At 35.9% G+C, this 22,998-nt stretch overlaps 1 protein-coding gene across 5 annotated transcripts in view; it reads left to right on the forward strand.

Moving 5' to 3' along the window:
- The first annotated feature begins 777 nt into the window (after positions 1-777).
- Positions 778-22,998, forward strand: part of LOC445810 (dynamin) — a 47,617-nt gene continuing 25,396 nt past the window's right edge. For 2 of the 5 annotated variants that reach the window (XM_041625300.1, XM_041625303.1), the window contains exons 1-10: positions 783-1,050; positions 5,222-5,295; positions 11,027-11,176; positions 14,259-14,462; positions 15,223-15,321; positions 15,741-15,901; positions 16,964-17,106; positions 18,356-18,559; positions 20,041-20,179; positions 20,894-21,051. In XM_041625300.1, the coding sequence (XP_041481234.1) occupies positions 887-1,050; positions 5,222-5,295; positions 11,027-11,176; positions 14,259-14,462; positions 15,223-15,321; positions 15,741-15,901; positions 16,964-17,106; positions 18,356-18,559; positions 20,041-20,179; positions 20,894-21,051 (1,496 nt within the window). In that variant the 5' untranslated portion in view covers positions 783-886. Of the gene's footprint in view, positions 1,051-5,221; positions 5,296-11,026; positions 11,177-14,258; positions 14,463-15,222; positions 15,322-15,740; positions 15,902-16,963; positions 17,107-18,355; positions 18,560-20,040; positions 20,180-20,893; positions 21,052-22,998 lie in introns of all 5 variants that reach the window. The other 3 variants (XM_041625302.1, XM_041625299.1, XM_041625298.1) reach the window with 3 other exon arrangements.

Raw genomic sequence — 22,998 nt, forward strand, 5'->3', positions numbered from 1 at the left:
TCCAGTTCACTGAAAGAAACTTTCAGTGTATAGATCGAGAGAGACTAGATAAAAAATACATCCCCCCTTTTTTTACGGTATAGCAGCCTGCACTGAAGTGAGGAAAGTAGAATCCCTCTAACAAGAGGCCAGACTATATTGGCAAGGGGTCTCGTATTCCATTATGGAACCAAAAGAAATCCTGCCTGTGTTTTGTGAGCTATTTAGATGGGGTTGTTACTGTAATTATAGTAACATTGTAAAGTGGGGTAGAGCCATATATACAATGATATACAATCAGAAGACTTTGAATATGACACCCATCAGGCGCAGCCCCTGATCAAAATGTACAGGTCGAAAATATGCTAACCTAGCTGTGAACTATGTTCAAATAAGACCTTTTAGGCAAATAACCCCCACCCCCCAAAAAAAAAATTAATAAATAAGAATTCCCAAGTTAGGGCCGGTGAATCACACTACTTTAATTTAGTGATTTCTTATAGATATCAGGAAGCACAGATTTCACAATCATGCAACAACAAGGATATGAAACAAATGATTATTTCGCTCTCTATTTAAGGGTTTACGTTCCTTGAGTGGAATGTGATTTCCTGGTAAGGATTTTTGTTTTGGGGCGAAGGAGGATGACACATAATGAATGACGTCATTGTAAACTTGCCTAATAGCTTGTATAGAAATCTGAATAGTGGAGCCAGAAGTTGTTGAAGTCGTTGATTATATGACCGCTGTGTATCGTAGCTTTCGTGAAGAGCGTTGAATAAAAAGTGCACGAGTCAATTTGATACGGTTTACGTTCGTGCGCATGCGCGTCAAGGGGGAGTCGGCCATCATAGGATTTTAATTTTGCGATAACATTTATGCGAATAGAAAAATAGAACCTGTAATCATGGCTGGGAATAAGGGAATGGAAGATCTTATTCCAGTTGTTAATCGTCTGCAAGATGCATTTTCTGCCATTGGAGTAGGAGGTCTGTTGGATTTGCCACAAATTGCCGTCGTTGGCGGTCAGAGTGCAGGAAAAAGCAGTGTCCTCGAAAATTTTGTCGGGAGGTGAGTCGAGTGAAAATGGGCACCCAGCTCTGTGTCGAGAAAAACCGGCTCTCAATTTCATTCAATCAATAACTAATTGTGGGTTTTTACAGCTCATCTCTTTCAATATACTCACTTTTAATTCAATGCTCTGACTCCTATGAACATGATGTTTAACTATATTTCAGTTATTTACAATTGATGAGGGTTGTATTAGCAAAAATGTAAAGGTATTGCTTTTAGGGCCAGAGCGGAAGCCGATCTCCGGCGGCTTAGTCCCTGGTGGTGATTAGACGTGTAGCCCGATCGACCCGGCCCGAGCCACGCTGTTGATCCGCTCTGTAGACTCTTGTCTGTGACTGTTCTAGCTTCGGTCGACTGTGATTGAGATTTGAGGGATGGGTCGATCGAACAAACCTGGTTAAAATTGTCTTATCTTTTCTTGTATTGTTTATCTTAGACTTTAATCTTGCTCTTGAAAAGATGCTCGCTGATGTTTTAAAACTAAAATCTGTATTCTGAAAATTGCTTTAGAATTACTGGCCTATCTCTGTGTGCTATAGTATAAACTAGGCCTATATATAGAAATAAAACAAAAGATGTTTTATGATGGTGGGCCCCAAGTCTGCGCACCTAACAATTTGAGTAAAGATTTAACATGAATTTCTTCTTATTTCACAATTTTTTTTTGGTTAATAGTGTTCCTTATATCATTAAGAGTAAGTGTACCAAATTTTTCATTAAAAAATGAAAGAAAATATAAGATTTTCTTGTAAAAACTTTCGGGCAGTCATTTTCAGATTGTAAAAAAAATGGTACCCCATATTGCCATTGAAATTACATGTGACGAGTGTTGCATAGCGTTAGGACCCCCTACCATTCATTGGATTACAATTTACTATTTTATAAATTTACTCTGGATTGCTTAAGTTTTTTTTTCCTTTCTACACTCTTGCATGTCTGTATCCTTTCCCTTTCCCAACATAAAAGCCCAATTACATACATGTACTGTATGCTTATTTTATACTTCTTCCTCAACCTCCATACAACTTACTCAATACTACTTTACATGTATGATTGCAACTTAAGCCTTCAATGAATTGCGGCCCTTCCAACGGTGCCGTTGATCTCTGACCTTAGTGAAGGAAGAACACACAGGAGAGAGAGAGAGACGTGGAGGAAAGAGGAGACACCATAGAGATAAGATTGCTACTAATAAGTTCACAAATTGTCCATAATATACAATTGCGGAAGGTCATAGATTTATATCAACAAGAAATCAAACTTAGACATGTATATGTAGGCCTATGTAGCAAAAATTACATTTTTTATAATCCCATGCAGTGTTAACAAACTTCACAAAATCTATAAATGTTACCACTTTTCCATATGAGGATAACTTGGCAAAGAATAAATATGCAGCCTGAATTCATAATTTTGAAAAAAAATCACAAAAGTTTGTGTGAATAAACATTACCTTCTACAAGTACATGTACATGTATGTAGTCATATATGCACTGTGTATGAAATCTCAGGCCCAGCTGCCCATAACTTGAAAATATTTGTTGTAAAGTATGAAAATCCAAAACATTTTTGTAAAGGTTCTGCTCTCTGTAACTGCAGCCATTGATTGAATATCCATAGTTACTGAAGCTGAGCCAGCCAGCTCAGTGCAATTATGTCATGCCGCTGCTACATTGTACTACATAGTATGCTTGACTAAAAAAAAAGCATACTGATCTTCTTCAGGTTGTTCTTTGTGGGGGTGGACTTGTCCTTTTATTCCCTCTAGGGAATTGAACAGCTGATCTCTTTGATATGATCCATGCTACATGTATTACACTTGATTATTTATGAGCCTAGAGCTCTTGATAAAATACAGTGTAGCTCCTTACTTGAGGACAGTGAGTTCAATGGTAAAATATTGCCAATAGGTCTTTACCTGCTTTGTCTCCTTTCTGTTTTGTCTCTTTCCACAAATCTCATAGTGCATGTATATTCCTTCACCATTTAGTCTATAAATTGCTATTTAGCCTACATGTACATGTACAGTACATGTATGTACCAGTTTTAAACTTTCCAGTAATAGTCTATACCCATTTTGTCTGTCCACTTGGTCTGTCACCATAATGAACCAAATTTCCATTTGACAGCTTATATATTTTCAATGAAGACTACATTGTCACTAGGCATTAGACTATAGATAAGAATTAGACAAAGTGGGGATTGTATCTAGTTTAGTGCATATGGACCAAACAACAATTAGACCAAATTGGTTGTACCAAATGGGTTTAGCCCTAGTGGTAGTAGACCAAGTGATACCTTTCAATGTATATTTACAATGTTATACATGTGGATGTGGTTCATGATGGTTGTGGTAATATAAGTCCTATATTCAGGACGATAATTCATTTATTTTTGCCGCGCCTGTCGCTTCTCCAACGGCGGCCGCGTCAACGTTGAAATCTTAACCAAGGTTAAATTTTTGAAATGTCATCGTAACTTACAAATTATATGGACCTAGTTCTTGAAACTTGGATATTAGAGTAATCAAGTATTACCGGACATCCTATGTGAGTTTTAGGTACTTTCAGGTCACATAACCAAGGTCACAGGTCATTTAGGGTCAATAATGTTGGGGAAATGAATATCAAAATCTTAACCAAGGTTAAGTTTTTTGAAATGTTGTCAGGTCAATAGGGTCAACAAACTGGCCATGTTTTTTTTTTTAAAGTTTATGGATCTAGTTCATGAAACTTTGATGTAAGAGCAACCATGTATCCCCGAATATCTTGTGTAAGTTTCAGGTCACATGACCAAGGTCATAGGTCACTTAGGGTCAATGAACTTTGGCTATGATGGGGGTATTTGAGGAAATGTCATCATAACTTTGAAAGTTTGTGGATCTAGTTCATGAAAGTTTGACACAAAAGCAATCAAGTAGCCTAGAACATCCTGTACAAGTTTCAGGTCACATGGCCAAGGTCAAAAGCAATTAAGGGTCAACAAACTTTTGGTAATGTTAGGGGTATGTAAGAGCAGCGATGTATCCTTGAATACCCTGTGTGTGTTTCAGGGACATGGTCAAGATCAAATGTCATTTAAAGGTCAACTCTGGCTGTGTTGGGAGTATGTGTTGAATTGGCATCATAGCTTAGAAAGTTTATGAATGTTGCTCTTGAAACATCGATGTACATGTTAGGGTAATCACATACATGTATGAATGATTGTTTTGCACATGTCTTAGGTCACATGATCATGGTCAAAGGTCATTTTGGGTCAATGGACATGTTTTATTATCATATTTTAATAGTGTTTTCTTCTGTGAATATAAATTCATTAGCTGTTTTCAAAGTCAGCACTGATGCTAGGTATATATCGAATTGCATAATGCAGGCGAGACTGCCAGAGGCATTCCACTTGTAAGTTCTATTCATATCCTGGCGGGGTTCCCCTGTTCACTTGAAACTTTTACATCATACCTCAGACAAGACAATTCAGAACTTACAGCTCAGAGTCAAATCAGTGTGGTGCATTTTATAATCATTTAATGTTTCACTATCACATGGCCTGACCCTTATGTAGAATTCCCTGATGATACATGTATTTACCAGCATAAGGAAATACATGAGGGCGAAGGGCAATTTAACCAGATCATGACAGCCCAAATTGCCCTTAAAATTTCCCCAAAATGCATGCTTAAGGGCGACCATGCTTCCTAGAGTCGCCTCAAGATCTATTCCAAACAATATTCAAGATTATTTAGAAAATCAATATTATAACAGTGGCAGAAAATTTTACCTTTAAAAAGTAGCCCTTTAAATGAAAGAAATGGCCCCAAATATTCTACAATCGTCCCAATGTGGAAAAAAAAATGATTTCCTACCCTGATACAATGCTGGGTTGTTGGGCTCAGTCATCTGTATCAGTTTGAATTTATTCACTTTAACAAGTTCCATTTTTATTCTTATTTTTTATAAATCAGTCATGATAGACTATGTACTGCATATGATTGTAATAGTAAACAATTTCTTGGCAAAGTTGGCATGTCATTAATACTCTAGTCTAAGAAAGTGTACATCTGATCAATACAAAAATTTCCATTTTTCCTTCCCTCTTTGTTTCATTTTTATTCTTCATTATACCGGTACTACATGTACATGACTTTTGCCTTCATCTTTTTATTTTACAGAGATTTCCTTCCTCGTGGATCAGGTATTGTAACCAGACGTCCTCTTGTACTGCAACTGAACAATTCAAAAACAGGTATTTTCATTTCATTTTATACCTTTCTTGCATACATGCAGCCCACATTTATCTATACATTTCATATATTTCATACAGTGGTACATGTAGTATTTGTTTATTGTAAATATTTTTAGTCTTCATTTACATGTATTTGTACATCTATTAATTTCATTTTGTCTCGCCTGCATACATGTAGCAGAGTGAGACTATGTAGGCGCCACTTTTCCGACGACGGCGGCATTGACAACATTGAAATCTTAACCAAGGCTAAGTTTTTGAAATGTCCTCATATCTTAGAAAGTATAAGGGTAATCAAGTATTTCTGAACATTTTGCCTGAGTTTCAGGCCACATGACCAAGATCAAAGGTCACTTAGGGTCAACAAACTTTGATCATGTTGGGGGTATTTGTGGAATTGTCATCTTAACTTTTAAATTTTATGGATCTCGTTCATGAAGCTTGACATAAAAGCAATTAAGTATCCCTGAACATCCTGTGTGAGTTTCAGGTCACATGATTAAGGTCAAAGGTCATTTAGGGTAAACAAACTTTGATAATGTTGGGGGCATTTGTGGAATTGTCATCAGAACTTTAAAAGTTTATAGATCTACTTCATGAAACTTGGACATAAGAGTAACCATCTACATGTATCCCTGAATATCCTGTGCATGTTTCAGGTCACATGACCAAGATCAAAGGTCATTTAAGGTCAATGAACTTTGGCCGTGTTGGGGTATTTGGTGAATTGTCATCAGAACTTAAAAAGTTTATGGATCTATAGTATCTGTAGTTCATGAAACATACATGTTATAAGGTTAATAAAGTATGAATGATTGTTTTGCACACGTCTTAGGTCACATGATCATAGTCAAGGTCATGTTGGGTCAATAAACATATTTTATTATCATATGAGTGTTTTCTTTCATAAAAATTTGGCTGTTTTCAAAGTCAGCACTGCTGCTATATTGAATGCAGGCGAGAGAGCCAAAGATGTTCTACTTGTTTTTATTCAATTTGTATAAATTTTTATCATGGGGGATGCTCATTGTATTGTTTTGTACAATTCTGCTGTATGTACATGTATGTATGTATATATGCATCCCACAAGCTCCTGCAAGTTACTTTTGTAAGCTACATGTATTCTTTGGAATGTACAATATAATGTATCATACATTGTAAGTACTGATCAAATCACATCATTAAGTTCACCGGAAATATAATGGTATTAAGTAGGGCAGCACTCAGCATGTTAGCATTAGCAACGTGATATTTTGTGTGCCATAATCTGCACATGTGTTACTCATGTTTATTTTAAGGGTCATGAGTACATGTAGTTTAGAGTGACTTTAATTGCATTGATATAAATCAATTGTGCTATTTCATTTCAACACTATTTTTAGTTAATAGCAATCAATGATTCCTTTTTTTGTTTTGGACAAGTGTGTAGACGAATGCTTTGAATGTACATGGTCATTTTCAAACGTGAGTGACACGACAATCGGAGAGGTTTAAGGGCTCATATCTTCAAACTTAAAGGTTATGAATCAATCATGACTACTATATTATATACAATGTAGGACTGGTATGGGCCACTACGAGTTTGATTTGAATTCAACAATTCGTTTAGTAGATATGATTAAAAAACGGTGCGTGAGTGACACGACAAATTTTGGACATGGGTTTCTGACCACTAACACATATGGTTGGATTCGTGCCCAAGTAGTTGTCATGGAGTACTGTGAGTACCAGTAAATGGACATAAATAGTGTACCTATCTAACACATATAGTCAAAATCAATCAAACCTTTTCTAAGGAAAATGGTACCCTCCTATATACCGTGAGTGACACGACATCCAAAACGTGAGTGACACGACAAGTGCAAAAATACAACATTTATCTCAACATTGAAAGTATTTTTTGCATGATGTAGAAGAGTTAAATACCATTAACCAAAAAACAAGCTTAATTACATAATAACTGCTTTCTTTTAAGTTCATAATATGTCATCCTGATGTTTTATTCTTGGTTTATGGTCATATTTGCCCATCAACTCACATTCCCTATACCATACCACATTGTCACACTAGGGCTTCTACCACTCTCCTCTTTAGAGGAGGAGGGGGCACTTGAAGGAGGTGTTATGAGGTCTTGGCATTGACAATTTGACATCAACTCAAACATTCTTTTTGTGGCCTGATATCATTCAAAACTTTAACTCTTTCTCCCTATCTGTATATGAAAGTTTACAGGTTTATACAATTCAGCATCCACAACGGATGGAATAATTTTTCCTTGTAAGAATGGTATTCTCAATAGTCACTCACATCATCTGGCATGGTCTGGTATCCTATGATGTCATGTATGATTCCCTTTTCTTGAAATATTGGATTACAATAATATTTTTATAGGCATTGTCCAAATAGGACATGGCAGTTTAAATGTCTTTTTTGGTACCAAACCACAATCACGTTGCTGCACACTTCAGATGGACTATCAGCAAATCGCCTTGAGAAAATTGGAAATTCAACTCAACAAGCATAGGTTTTCTCCTGAACACTGCTTGTATGTGGACCCTCCCAAGGCAGTACATGTAGGCACTGTACCAAATTTGTAAGCGCCTTTTCATTGCTAATTATTTGATCATATACCATACCACGGGAATCCAGGGAAAGCCACAAGGTGAAAGACGCAGTCAGTACCTGATTCTTGCAGTCTGCTACTATTACATAACAACTACAAGTCATTAGCCTTTCCTTTTCTAAGCCCTTGGATGTCACACTAAAATCCAATTCAACATCCCAACCAGGCTCCCTTTACACCTCAATAGCTTTTTCCCCTCGAGGTCCAGCTCTGTTCTTATCAGGGTACCCCCCCAAAAAAAAAAAAAAAAAAAAATTGATCTACTGGTACATGGCAACCCATCCAAAGTTGCTCAAATCAAAATGCGGTCTCGGTTGGGACTTGTTGGGACCTACATGAACATGCATCATTTTGTTGTAATGAATATGTGTAAATGCAAATCTGCTCTGAACACACATCGGCCCACTTACGGTAGTTTGCTGTTCAGACCCTACATGTAGTTAATCACTTCTTGGCATGTAGCTGCTTCAAGCAATATCCAAAATGTTCTATCAAATCTCAGTACATTCTCACCTGAAATGTTTGTTTTCTTGCAAATTTGTTTATTTCATGTCCTGGAATACAAGCTTTATGGCAAATGAAAAGGTTGATTTAATCAATCAGAAGGAAAAGAAAAATATTTTCTTTTCCGAATTTGAACAAAATGTTTGGTGTTCATGGTGATCTCTTATATCTCATGTACACTACTTTACCACTAAAATTTCTGCAAATTTCAAAAAAGGATCTGTGACTTTTCTAGCTGAGTATAACAAAGAAATAACATTACTCAAAAGAAAGGTGAACTTTCTGCTTATTTCTGTAAATGGAGACAGAGAATGTTCGAGTAATACCTACATGTAGGTATGACTTTCACCATCACCAACCCTTTATGCATTGTAAATATGTCCATTGCTTAAAGTACATGTATAGTGGTTTTTCTCTTGATACATTCATAATTTTGTGTTGATTATGTTGTTATATTCTTAATCACAGTACATTCACCAAAATATGAATTAGGATCCGAGTCTTCACACCAATGGAAAATTGTCAGGATTTTTTAAACCAAGGCAACCACGGAGAGAGAAAATAGATGAACTCAATGTCAAATTCAATATTTCCATAAAAAGGAGTAAAATTAGGAAGATGGAGGAAATTATTAGCCTAAAATAGGCCTAAATGATGTCAGGAACAACATTTTGACTGTATCCCTGGTAAAACGCTTCAAAAATTACTGGATGTCCTTTTTTATACACAATATAATACCGTGAGTGACACGACATTTTGTGAGTGACACGACATTGTGAGTGACACGACACAACTTTGACAGTTAATTTTAGCTTTACCTTAACACATTGGACCAAGTTACTTTATATACAATAAGGTACAGATAAACTGTATTTGCTCCAGTACTGGGATAAATTAATTTTCAGAATACACAGCTCTAGAAAACTTTTTGCATTTAAAACGTGAGTGACACGACAACCAGTTTTGAAAACTTCGAAACCCAATTTTTTTCAGAAAAACACTTCACAGAATTTTTTTTGCTTTTTAGGAGTTAGATACAATACACAGCTTGTATCTTGCCAACAAATGTGCTTCTAATACAAATTTTATATTGTGATAGGCAATATGTGAATTTTAATGCAAAAATCAACATTTTGTAACATTTAATTTCCCTTGCATAAAATTCACTGTATCTCAAGACATAATTAATAATTTTATGTAAATGAAATGGAAAAATATACTTTAAGATGTCTAGTTTCAAAAAACATTGAAGCCTAATGATTTCTAGCAAGTTTTAATTTTCACCCCCATGTCCACTTTTGTTTGAAAATGACCACATGTATATAAAGTTTGAATTTCCTATTCTTGAGAGTAAATGGTACATGTAGTTCTACCAATAAACAATGAAAATTTTTATGAATAGAATTCTGTCTCCATTTTTATGTATACATGTAGGGGAGAGTGGGGTACATGTAAATATAGCCCCCCTGTATTAATGCATAGTGGACGTATGTTTAGATGTCTGATACTATATATCTACAGTAGAATACATTTAAAATACAATAAAAATATGAAAAGTAATCGATCTCATTTGTATATTAATGAGCAATAAACATTGTTGTCAGGGGATCCATCAAAATGGGGCAAATGAGGCCCCTTTGATTATAAAATAGTTTGTGTTGCTACGTGTATATTGTAGAAACTAATTCAGTTGGTTTGATACAATCACTGGACATTTACTTTATACATGTATGTAGTAATCAGAGGATTAATATTTCATTATTATCCCAAAGGCTCACGTTTAAGGATTTATTTATTAGTCCTATTCAATATTACGGAAAAAAAAGATTGTCAGTTTGTGTTTTAAACTACATGTAATACAGTTTATTACATGTACTGTAAGTTTACATTTTCTACTAGAAATGGACACTTTTAGTGTACACAAAACAAGTGTGGAGATGTTAAAACTGCATGTATTACGTTAAGATATAAATATTAAGCGCTTAGAAACTATTGTAATAAGCACTAAATGTACATTATTATTATTATTATTATTTTACTGTTTCAACAGATGTATTAAGTTCATAGGATTCCAGTCAGAAAAAAAGAGAAATCGGTACTGGTACAATAATACTGTACATGTACCTTACACAACTATTACTGGGTGGGTTCAGTACTTGCCTCTCTTAAGTTGTGAAGCTACTTAAATAATTTTTAGTTTGAGGTGCTGCTAGAGCTCTAGGTTTGTGCTCCTCCTGGCCATATGCATTGGGCTACATTTTATGAAATATTTTCCATGCTCAAGATCTGTCTCAAATACCACACTAAACAGCAATCCCCTTGACACAGTTGGTAAACTTGAGCAGTGAGCTAAAAAACTTTCTGGGGGCCTTATTTACCACAGGTGACAGGGCCTCAATTACCCCACCCTCCCCTACACGATTTTAATCCAAAGACATTCCCAACATACATGTATGATTTATGATTAATGAATTGTTTGAAAATGTGATGATTATGAAATACATGTTCAGTGCAAAAAATTATAAGCAGATTTTTTTCGTGAGTATTTAACTTTCACCAGAAAAATAATTTATATATGAGTCATTGATATCTTTCTTTTAATAGAATATGGAGAATTTTTACACTGCAAAGGGAAGAAATTCACTGACTTTGACGAGATTCGCAAGGAAATTGAAGCAGAGACCGATCGTGTTACCGGTAGCAACAAGGGAATCTCCAACGTCCCAATCAACCTTCGTGTTTACTCACCCAACGGTAAGACCCATCAATGTTTCCCATCATTTGTTGATCAATGTGTATTCTGATCCTGATTTGCACACACTGTAAGCAATGTCTAGGACTACAGTACCTATATTGTAATATGTGCATATGTATGTGATCATGTGATTTACACTCTTTGTGACTGGCAATTTGACGAGATTTTTTTTAAGACAACCTTTTTTGGGGTCAGCAGTCACCACACTCAGACATTTTTTTCCCATTTATGTCCATACATGTAGTTATAAACTCATATCCTTGTACATTTCAGGTTTTGGGTTACACCCCTTTTGCTTGGAAAACTGATCATTTTGAGGAATTGCAGTGCCAGAGTTTTTTTTTTTTTCACTGATGTTGGAGATTTTTGGTTCCCTTTTCCTATTTACTGTTTCCCAATTTTTAGCGTACAAGTAAAAAAAAAGTGGCTTTGCCCTATAGCATACATGTAGAAATAATTACCATTACCGGTAGTCAAACCAAATATTATTTCCCAATGAAAAAATGTACACTATTTGATATAAGAAATACCTGTCTACAAAGACTTGAAACCAGTTAAAATAAAAAAAAGTATATATACTTTTCTAGTCTCCCTTGAGTGGTATTGTACACAGGTTTCACTATATGCCTACTAGTTATCAAATTCTTGATAGTTTGTGTAAAAGTAGGGCAGTATGTACATGTACATGGAAAGAATAGATTAAAATGTCTGCAGCTTAAATATGGAGGTGTGAGATGACCTTTTAATCAAGAGAGGCCTTCTTGTTGGATCTGACACGTGTAGCCCTAATCGAGAGCATCAACTGTTAAATCTATTTTAAGAAGTGCACATGTACATGTACATGTACCTAAATGTATACTGCACGTGTAAGCATACACTTATTTGTATACAGTAAACCTGTAAATATGGCACCCAAGAGAAACAGAAATAGTGGCCACTAGACACTAGAGATGGTGGTCTTTATGGACAGGTTGTAATTCTTTCAGATGGGAGATGGTTTTGATGGCCACTATTTGAAAAAAATACAGGTTTTTACTCTCTAGCGGTTTGACTGTACATGTACTTGTATACATGTGTAGACCAAAATTAAAATTTGTGGAGAAAATTGGCTGTGTTTCATTAAAAAAAGTGTGAACTTACAACTTCTGGCCAATCAAATTGCAGCATTCCAAAAGTATACGCACATGTGATCAGCTTTTTGTATCTTGATACCAGTTGACACAAGTCTTATGATTGCAAATGGCCCTGATTTTAGAAATGAAATCAGGCACAGATAGCAAAAATGAATATCGCCCCATATATTTTTTCCCCCTGCCCATACTTATTTGTGTTAGTGATCCCTGGTGTTGTAATTTTCATCGTACATGTACATTTCAAAATTTCAGAGTTTACATGTAAACTGTACGTGTACATCGAGAAACATGTTTATTTGTATTACATTACAACAAACAAACTACATGTACAATGTAACATGTTTTGTACATCATAGATCTAGATCTACATATGTATGATGATGTGGTGGTAACCTCGAATTCAAAGACTTTTTCATTAGATCATTGACTGCTAAGGACTCTGCTTCAGCTGTAATATGAAAGGAAGTTGAATATTATCTTGTGTCCTGAGAAATTGCCAAATTAGTACATGTACATCGTGTTGCATGAATTGATACAGGGACTGTCATAAATTTCATCTTTAATTCAGATAGTGTTTTGATGACATTTACAGATTTTCAGATTCACATACATGTACATGTGACTTGTCAAATGAAAAAGATTCACTTGGCACTCTCATGAAAGTAAAACCTTCTGTACGTGTTGTATTAATTTCATTTTCATTTCATTTATTGATTCAACCATTTTAAAGACGGTCAAAATTACATCAACATTTAAAGGTATAATCAATGATGCAATTTAATAATACACACAAAATATGCGATGTGACATTATGTACAGCATGTTTTGTGGGCCTACATGTACAGTGTGCGGAGCTGAATATGCTCATGAATTTGATACCCGGTAGGCCGTTAAAAGTTCTGCTATCACGTTGCAAATAATAGAAATAATCAATTCATTTTGTTGAGGATGCCACTGTGCCTGTATGAAGTGTTGTATCAAGGTTCCAACCTTGTACAGTACAATATACATGTACATGTAGCCTACATTTACAACTGTACATTCACATGTACATTGTGTGAGTGTGAAGTGTTAATACACCAGTAATTTTATAACATTTGTATAGTTCTTTTGGTGGTTCAATAATTTGAGTTAGTAGTTAACAAGGACTTAAAAGTAAAATCTCCTTGGTACGAACAGGAAATAAATAGACCTACATGTACACATGTACAGTGTAGATCTTTCTCTGCAGATTTTTGCCTTCCTTCATGTACACTATGCATACATTTGTGAAGCAGACATGTACATGTGCGTACATTATTGTTCCCCAATATTATTGAATGAGAAAGGTTTCCCAGTGCACCAGTTGTTCATGTATGTACATGTACTGTACATGTACATATGTGACAATAAAGTAAATGTTAAACATTTGACAAATAAAATGCAGTTTGCTTAGTGTATACATGTACATTGTAGTTATGATTTTAAAGAATTTTGTCTGATATACATTTATGAGACAGATTGAATATCACCTTCATATTAAAGTCAGTTTTAGTTTCAGTTATTTTCAAGGTTACCAAGACAGAATTTAACATCATATTAATACTTGAATCAAACACTTGTACAATGTCAGAGGAAGATGATCATGATACATGTACTGTAGGTACATGTATAAATTCAAAATGATATAAAGTGTTGTTTTAAATATTAAGCAATGTACAATTGCCATGTACCTGTACATGTACTGTTTGAAACTGAAAATGAGGGATTACATGTAAAAAGCACCTTGGTAACAAAGACCATCTTTGACATCTTTGAAGAATTTATTCCTTGGATTGTTTATATTATTTTTATTATCATCATTTTATTATTTCATTATTATTTTTATTATAAATTATTATCATGAGCTGCAATCATTAAAAATCTTGAATCTAATTTTTTCCCCCATGTTTTTGTTCTCTAAACACAGTACTTAACCTGACACTGATAGACTTGCCGGGTATGACGAAAATAGCCGTGGGAGATCAGCCCCCGGACATCGAGATGCAGATACGCAGCATGGTGATGGAGTTTGTAACAAATGAGAGCACTCTCATCCTAGCCGTCTCTCCCGCCAACTCTGATCTGGCCAACTCGGATGCCCTCAAGGTCGCCAAAGAAGTAGATCCCAAAGGTAAGAGCTGAGCCCCTTGCGTCACAAAGCCTAGTAATTGATCATAGAACAATTTGTTATGATCAATTGTATGGACTATAATCAATCATAAAAATCATTTGTACAGTCATTAACTGAGCATTGTGTTGCACGACCTAGGTTCCCATTTCTTACCACTTTTTATCAATCGTAATATCAAACGTTGGTTGAGATATTTGCTGCTAGTCTGTTGACTTCCGTGATTTCAGTAGCTTTTAACAACGATCATTATTTGATTAAGGCCCTGGTTTATTTAACACATTAATTAGAGAAATGTTAGTATTTTTAATTGCTGAAAGCAATTACAGTATTACACAATGGCATCATTTATTTATGACATGGTTTACTTTCAAGGTACACAATGCTGTTGGTGTACATGTAAAATTGAGCTATGAAGTATCATCTTGGTACAGACCTTGGCCCCGTCTCACAAAGAATGTGTCGATTATTCCATTAAACCTCAACTACATGGAAATCCATCGAAATTGTCATAATTTTTTCCTGTAGGAAATATGCACAATGTCCTTTAGATGAACACTGAATTTTCAAGAAAACAATGAATGTATGAAAACACATCATATCAAGACAATATTTGAACAAACATGATTTTGGCATTGCTGGCTTTAGATGTGGTTGATCGAATCAGTCACAACTCTTTGTAAGACAGGGCCCTTGTGGTACCTATTATGTATTGGAAAGTGGTATCATTATTACCTATGATTCTCTTGTCTCTATTGACCAGGTGTACGTACCATAGGTGTCATCACAAAGCTGGATCTGATGGACGATGGAACAGATGCAAGGGACATCCTGGAAAATAAACTCCTTCCGTTGAGGAGAGGTCAGTCACTGATTATCACATTAATTAATATTCCTGGAGCCATTTAAAAACAAAAAACCCTGATGAATCTTAATGACTGTAAAGACATGTGTTAAGCACAAGGCAATGAAGAGAAGGTCAAGGTCGATGTCCGATGCCAAGGACAAGACCAAGGACTAATGACCAAAGTTATGAACCATATGAAATGATTTCAATGGGGCCTGTTACATATTCATTTGGCAATGACTCATGGGGCACCATGAACCAAGTAATGTCAAATTTGGTGTGTGAAGATTTTTCATGTTCTACAAAAAAGCTGAAAAGCATTATATTTCCCATGTGGGAAAATGAAAGAAATGAAGAAAAGAAAGAAACATAAAAATAAAGTCTATTTGATACGTAAGTGAGTGCATAACAACTTGATTATTTTTTTCGGTCAGGTTACATTGGTGTTGTGAACAGGAGTCAGAGGGATATCGAAGGTAAGAAAGACATCAAGGCCGCCCTTGCTGCTGAACGCAAGTTCTTTCTCAGCCATCAATCCTACAGGCATATAGCTGACAAGATGGGTACTCCATTCCTTCAAAAAGTCCTAAATCAGGTATCTATACAAGATGCATGTATTTTTACTGGGGTGTTGGAAATAATACATCAAAGTTAAGGAATTATGAGGGCAGCTAAGAAAAAGGTGTACATGTTTTCTAGACAGTGACCCTAGAATAAATAGCTTTATTTCATCTAATATATAGAGTTATTGGTTAGGGCATCAATATGGTTTTATTTTAGGGTTAGTGTTAGGATAGTATATAGTGGTAAATGAAGGTTTGAAATTGGTCATTCCACTAGGGTGCAGAATTTACAGCGGAGCAGTTGTCGCTGGAGGAAATGTCATGGAACCATTATTAGACATATGGCAATGATGGTGACCTCATTATCTGAAACTATTCGAAGGTATAAGAGGGTTGTTATATACAGATGCATATATTTCTTAACTCTAAAGCCAAGCCATTACTAAGTGGCAGTTCTCAAAATATTTAGATTGTGAGATACAAGGTCGAAAGACCCCAGCAATGATACGTTTTCCCAATACAACACAAAGTTGATTTTGATATCTCAGCATCGTGGTCTAGAGGTTAAGACACTCATCTTTGAATCGGAAGGATGTGGGTTCGATTTCAAGCCATGGCAGGTTTTCCTTCAGCAAGAAATTTACCCACATTGTACTGCACTCAACCCAGGTGAATTAAATGGGTATCGGCAGGAAGTAATTCCTAAAAAAGCTGTGCGCACCGGAATCGGTAGACTAGCTTAGCCAGGGTAATATGGGAGCGAGCACCTAGCAAGGTGGATATGTGCGCTATACAAATGGTATATTATTTATTATCCATTATTTATTTCATTATTCCTTTCTCAATTTCTAGATGAAATATGAACTATATGTCAGGTATAACAGTTCTTGATGTAGAAAAAAGAATCAAACAACCTTAAGTTTAATTTTCAAGCCAAAATTGAGGAATTTAATTCATTGGATATATTAATCTAATAGCTATGCCTGAAGGAATGTTAGTAATCAAATTAAATTCATTAAATTATGAAAATCAAACTGAAGGATCTTTAATGCATTTCATTTTTAACAAGTTTGTTTTCCTTGTTCATGTGACAGCAACTGACCAATCACATTCGAGATTCACTGCCCCAGCTTCGGAACAAACTGCAGGCTCAGGAGTTGTCCTTGGAAAAGGAGGTTGCAGAATACAAGAATTTCAGCGCAGATGATCCAACCAGGAAAACAAAAGCTATGCTGCAGTAAGCCATACAGAATTTTAATATCAATTCAGGTTGTGTTGGATTGTTTGATTGAAAAATAATCCAACAATATGAACATTCAGAGGGGTGTTTCACAAAGATTTAACAGTGATTTAGAGTCGTGCTTGAATTCCAAGTTGTGTGCTGTAAACAAGGGGTCACCACATTGGTCAACTCCAGGGGTGTGAGAGTTCAGATTTTTATCTGATTTCAGATTTTTTTGATTTTCAGCTGAATTTCAGCTTATTTTTGGCTTTCCTCTGTACAGAAAGTATGGGAGCTCTTTCTATTTCAGACTTTGTTAATACTCTTCAGCTTTTTTCTGATATTTTTATTTGTGACCACTCACACCCTTGATACTCGGAGGATGTGGGCTATTGTGTAATAATACATAAGATTGCACAATTACATCGCGTGCGCATCTCCCTTAAGCATGACTGAAAGTCACACTTTAATCGTTGTGAAACTCCCTCGGCTGTCATTGTAATCAGGATTATTGCTGAAATATTTTGTAACTGTCAATTTATGCACTTTATAATACGTGTTGACAAGATACTCCTTTATTGTGGTCCCAATCTTCCATGTAAATCCCGAGCATTTGGTCAATAACAGGTTACTCCACATCGTACATTGATCAGGGCTCCTCTTTTGAAAGTGATAACAAAGTTCATTCAACCCCAAGACTCCTAGGGGAATATTCATTTCGTGAATAAATTAGCATAATTGATTCATATTAAAACAAAATATATAAATTTAGTGAAAGCTAGCTATGCAGCCATCAAAATTACTTAATTCTCTACAATAGTTTTACTGCTAATTTCCATGAATTCATTATTTTTCTATTAATTATGAAGTATCGTTACCATGGTAGTTCCTATTGGATTGCAAGGTTAAAGATTTATAAGGGCCCATGCATTTTTTTTTATATTAACCCTTTGCACGCTGATGTTGCATTCTTGCACATTCCTACAATTCAACAATCATAATAATCATTTCTTCCCCTACCTTCAAATCAATAAGCTAATAAATGGCAATAGTTCTTGGATTACATCTATATAATACTAATAAGTATCAATGATACAATATGGAAATCTTGAATTACAGAAAATAACAAGGAACAATTGCCATTATTTTCCCCAAAAATTTATTCAGCGTGCAAAGTGTTAAAAACATGTACTTACAATAATCATATGTACTTGTAGGTCCAGAGAATATGATTATCTTTCACACTGTTTGCATCCAACGACAGAATGGTCCAGCATTTCGGTGTGAACTTTGAAAAGAGAATCGAGGGGTCCGGGGATGAGATCAACACGAATGAGCTTTCAGGGGGAGCTCGAATCAACAGAATCTTTCACGAGAGGTTTCCCTTCGAGGTCGTCAAGATGGAGTATGATGAGAAGGAGCTTAGGAGAGAGATCAGTTATGCTATCAAGAACATCCATGGTGTCAGGTAAAGGCAAATCTTGTATGGAAATGAGAAAAACTTCTAAACCTTGGTGATGTTTCTTGAAGAAAAAGATTGGAGCATTAGAGCACTACAGATTAGAGCATTTGCTTGGAGTCGAATTTTACTTTCAGCATATCAGATATAAGAATTGCTCTGGATTCTTGACCCAGGGGGTGTTTCACAAAGATTTAAGTATGACTTAAGTCGCACTTAAATGCCGACGTGTACATGATATGCAATGCGCGATCTTATTGATAGATACGCAGTAGTGCGCGTCCTCATGGCACGATCTGACCAATGCAGTCAAGCCTTTCATACCGTACGCAACTCGGCATTTAAGTGCGACTCTAAGTCATACTTATAAAATCTTTGTGAAACACCCCCCAGGATAGCTTAACGGCATGGCAAAATAAGCCTTACCTAGATCTAAGTTGCTGACTGCACAACCATGATAAAAGTCAGGATGTGTTGTACCCACAAACTTAGCTGTGTCAACTCTCTGTGCTTTGCATTATTTTAGCTGGGAATTCTTCTCCAGGATATTAACCTCTGTAATGTTTGACTGCTGTGACTTTTCGCCTGAATTTTCTGAAACAAAATGATATGTATCAAACACGGATAATCATGTATGTAGATTGGAATACAAAAAGGTGTTTTTATCTTAACCATTTATTCAGACATTTCCAGCCAAATCTTAGCACTCTCTATTCCATTTTATCATGTCAGTTGAAAAAGTTTTATGAATTCACTTGCTGAGATGATTAGGCAAGCCTTCTGACCACCCCCCCCCCCCCCCATAATATTGAAAAGAAGAAATCAACTTTTGACCAGACCCAATTGTCTTTTTGATAAAAGCTGCAATATAACTCACTGAAGCTCCAAACAGCAAACCTGAACCTGGTTATTGTCTATGAGGTGGGGGTTATTGATTCCCCCCTCCCTTCTCTGTTTCCGTTGACTTCCTGGGTATTGTGGGTATCTCACGAAGATGTATTGATTTTATTTTTCTTGAAAAGAGTATCATGCAATAGTTTTGCTTTTGAAAGTGAATCTATCAACGGAAGTACTACCTATTGGACTTTAAATGGAATGCAATTTACAGTACATGTTCATTGAACTGTGCATGGTGGCTCAGTGGTAGAGTGCCCGCTTCATGAGTGGGAAGTCGTGGGTTTGAGCCCTAGCTGAGTCGTACCAAGGGCTTGCTTTCAGGCACTCGACATATTAGAATGAAGAGGGGTAATTCTAATCTAAAATCATTTTATGCACGGCCCACTGGTTCATCAGCTAATAGCTGAAGAGGTTACCCAGGATAAATAGAGTTATTTTTATAATTATTACATATACGATAGATGTCAATACATGTCCAGTGTACGTATAGCACAAAATTCTTACTATACTTCATACGTTTTTGAGATCTAAGTTTCCTCGCATTCACACCGTCACACCATGTTTACAAAATTTGATGCTGCTTTCTATTGCAGAGTGGGTCTGTTCACACCAGACATGGCATTTGAAGCAATCACCAAAAAACAAATCAACCGTCTGAAAGAACCCTCGGTCAAATGCGTTGATATGGTTGTCAACGAACTCAACAATGTAGTCAGGCACTCGGGGGAAGGGGTGAGTAGCATGGTTACCTGCTGTGTTTATGTTAATCTAATTCTATGATATTAAGCTCAATTGTCATCTCATCATGGTAGATCTAAATCTCTTTCCTTTTACATATCCCTGTGAAGTCATGCATTCCAAGTTGAAAAGTGACCATACGGAGATCACCAACACAGATAAGCACATGTGGGGCACTGTATTATAATTGCTTGGAAATTAAGGATTCAACATTTGGGTGGAATACCATGCTAGTTTTGTCAATTTCTCAGCAATTGACAGATTTTCTACTAGAATCATTGGGCACATGTTAATTCTTGTACCAGGGCTCGACATTAGCAGTGGCCTGGTGGCCCGGGGCAACCGAAATTGAGAGCCGGACCACCAAAATTATGTAAAAGCCCACAATTGTGGGCCCAGTCGGGCTACCAAAGTTTTGATAAATTTTAAATGTTTCCTATTGTTTTGGGGCCACCAAATTTGCTTTTCAGGCCACCAAGAATATGAAATTGATGATTTTGGTGGACCGATCGGGCCACCAAGAAAAAAAGGTTAGTGTGGAGCCTTGCATGTACATATAAATACTTGGTGGTCATTTTATTGGATTCTGTTTTGTTGCCACCACTGACCTTTATGTTGGAGTTCCCCAGAAATAGATCATCATCTACCGACTCGTTATTTACCATACGTTTTCATCCTTTTTTATGATGCCCTGTTTCATTCCACCAGATGGCAAGGTATCCACGATTACGTGAGGAGACTGAGCGCATAGTCTGCACACATATTCGTGAGCGTGAGTCCAAGACCAAAGACCAGGTTCTCATGCTCATCAACATCCAGCTAGCCTACATGAACACAAACCATGACGACTTCATCGGATTTGCCAAGTCAGTTCACTTCTCTATATTCTTATCATTAATCTCTTTAAAAACTACAGAAAATTATGCTTCTTTCACTTAATTAAATTGATGCACTATTTAGCATACCCAAAGAGGGCGGGGGAGGTAAGGGGGTCAGGTCCCTGAGAGGTGACATATGTGACAGCAACAAAATTTTAGAGAACAAAATATTAAGTGTTTTTGAATATGCCTGAGTTATACCAATATTATGTACAGGTTAGGTGATAATGATGCTTTCATTATTCTGAGCTACTTTGAGCAATAATGATTTGTGGGTATATATTTGTGAATCTCAAAAAGTTGATAGCACAGTTTCTTTTTTTTGGGGGGGGGGGGGAGTCCACTTACATTATCAGGTATTAGAATATGCAATGCAAATTATGAATTTGTTTGTGACTGGCCTGATGTAGTAAGCACTCAGTGGCTAACAAATGTTCAACTTTGTTTTTCTTTGAAGGGATGGTATACAAACAGTTTTAGTGCCAAAAAAGGCACATTTACCAGATAAATTGGTAGGCTGAAAATTCTTTTTGAATTAAAAGTACACATCTTCAAATGTGCCTCACCAGCGAAGCAAATGGAAAAATGCTTATTATAGTTCAATTTGAAATAAATTTGTTAAAAGAAGGCAAATCTACACGTACACTTAGCCTAATGCATGTTTCAGAGAATGGACATAAGTCCCCCCCCCCTTTCACAAAAAGAAATCTATTCACTCACCTGATCATAGATCTTGATGGCGCTGCTTTCGAGTTTAAAGAACTTGGTTTTGTTTTCTTACACCATAATGGAATAATAGATGTTCACTTGATGAAAATAAAGTACTTGTAATGCAGGAATATGCTATATCTGATACACATGCATGTTAGGAGAAGACTATATATTTTGCTCTGCATGCCTGCTCACCAAAATGAAAATAAGACTTCTTTTGATGGTACAAAAAAGGAAATGTTGTAATGGGTTGGAAGATCTAACCCTGAAAGGCAGGGCCCTTCCACCCCTCCATCCCTGACCCTTTTTGAGGTATGCCAGGGCTCTGTCTTACAAAGAGTTACGATTGATCCAATCTCGCGTAACTATGGAAATCCATCAGTGTCATAATTTTTTCTACAGGAAAATGTGCACAATGTGCTTTGTAAACAAAGAGAAGCGCAGTGAATTTTGAAGAAAACGATGAATGCATGAATATACATCATAGTTAGAAAATATATTGAACAAACATGCATAATAGATGTTGATCTTGCTGGCCGTCCATAGTTGCGATTGATCGGATCAATCACAACTCTTTGTAAGACGGGGGCCCTGGGGCCCATTGCAGAAAGAGTTGCAATCAATCGCAACTCTAAAAAATCATGCTCAACTTGATTTTCAACCAATCAACAGCGCGCATTTGGGACTTGAGATTGATTTTTTGACTTGCATTTAAACGCAACTCTTTCTGCAACGGACCCCTGATTTTCCAAAAGATATGTCAATATCTTAAAGGGGGGGATAACAAATCTTATTATCTAAGTACATGATAATTTTCACCTCTTTGTCTTAAATCTTTGATTTAGTTTCATCTCTTTAATTATTTATGTTACACATGATTTTTCTTCTGAGATTCATCGATCTTTAAACTTATTTTTACTCAACCATTTCTCAAACAGCCTCATTAAACGATTGTTTTGTCTGAATTTCAGAAGTCTATATTATTATTGGAAACAAAAATATAATTTACAAAACATGAGTATTTCTTTGATAATAATTTCATGTCTTTCTTAAAAGTACAAGACTTCCAATGTTAATTGGATAGATCTGTTATATAATAAAGAAGCTCCTTAATTTTTATATATATGAAATGTTTTGGTTGTTTTCTTGAGACATTTATTCTTTCAGTATATGGATTCAGTCTCCACATATTACATGATGCATCTACATATATGTTACCAGCAG

This window comes from Lytechinus variegatus, chromosome 15, assembly GCF_018143015.1.
Source record: "Lytechinus variegatus isolate NC3 chromosome 15, Lvar_3.0, whole genome shotgun sequence".
NCBI lineage: Eukaryota > Metazoa > Echinodermata > Echinoidea > Temnopleuroida > Toxopneustidae > Lytechinus > Lytechinus variegatus.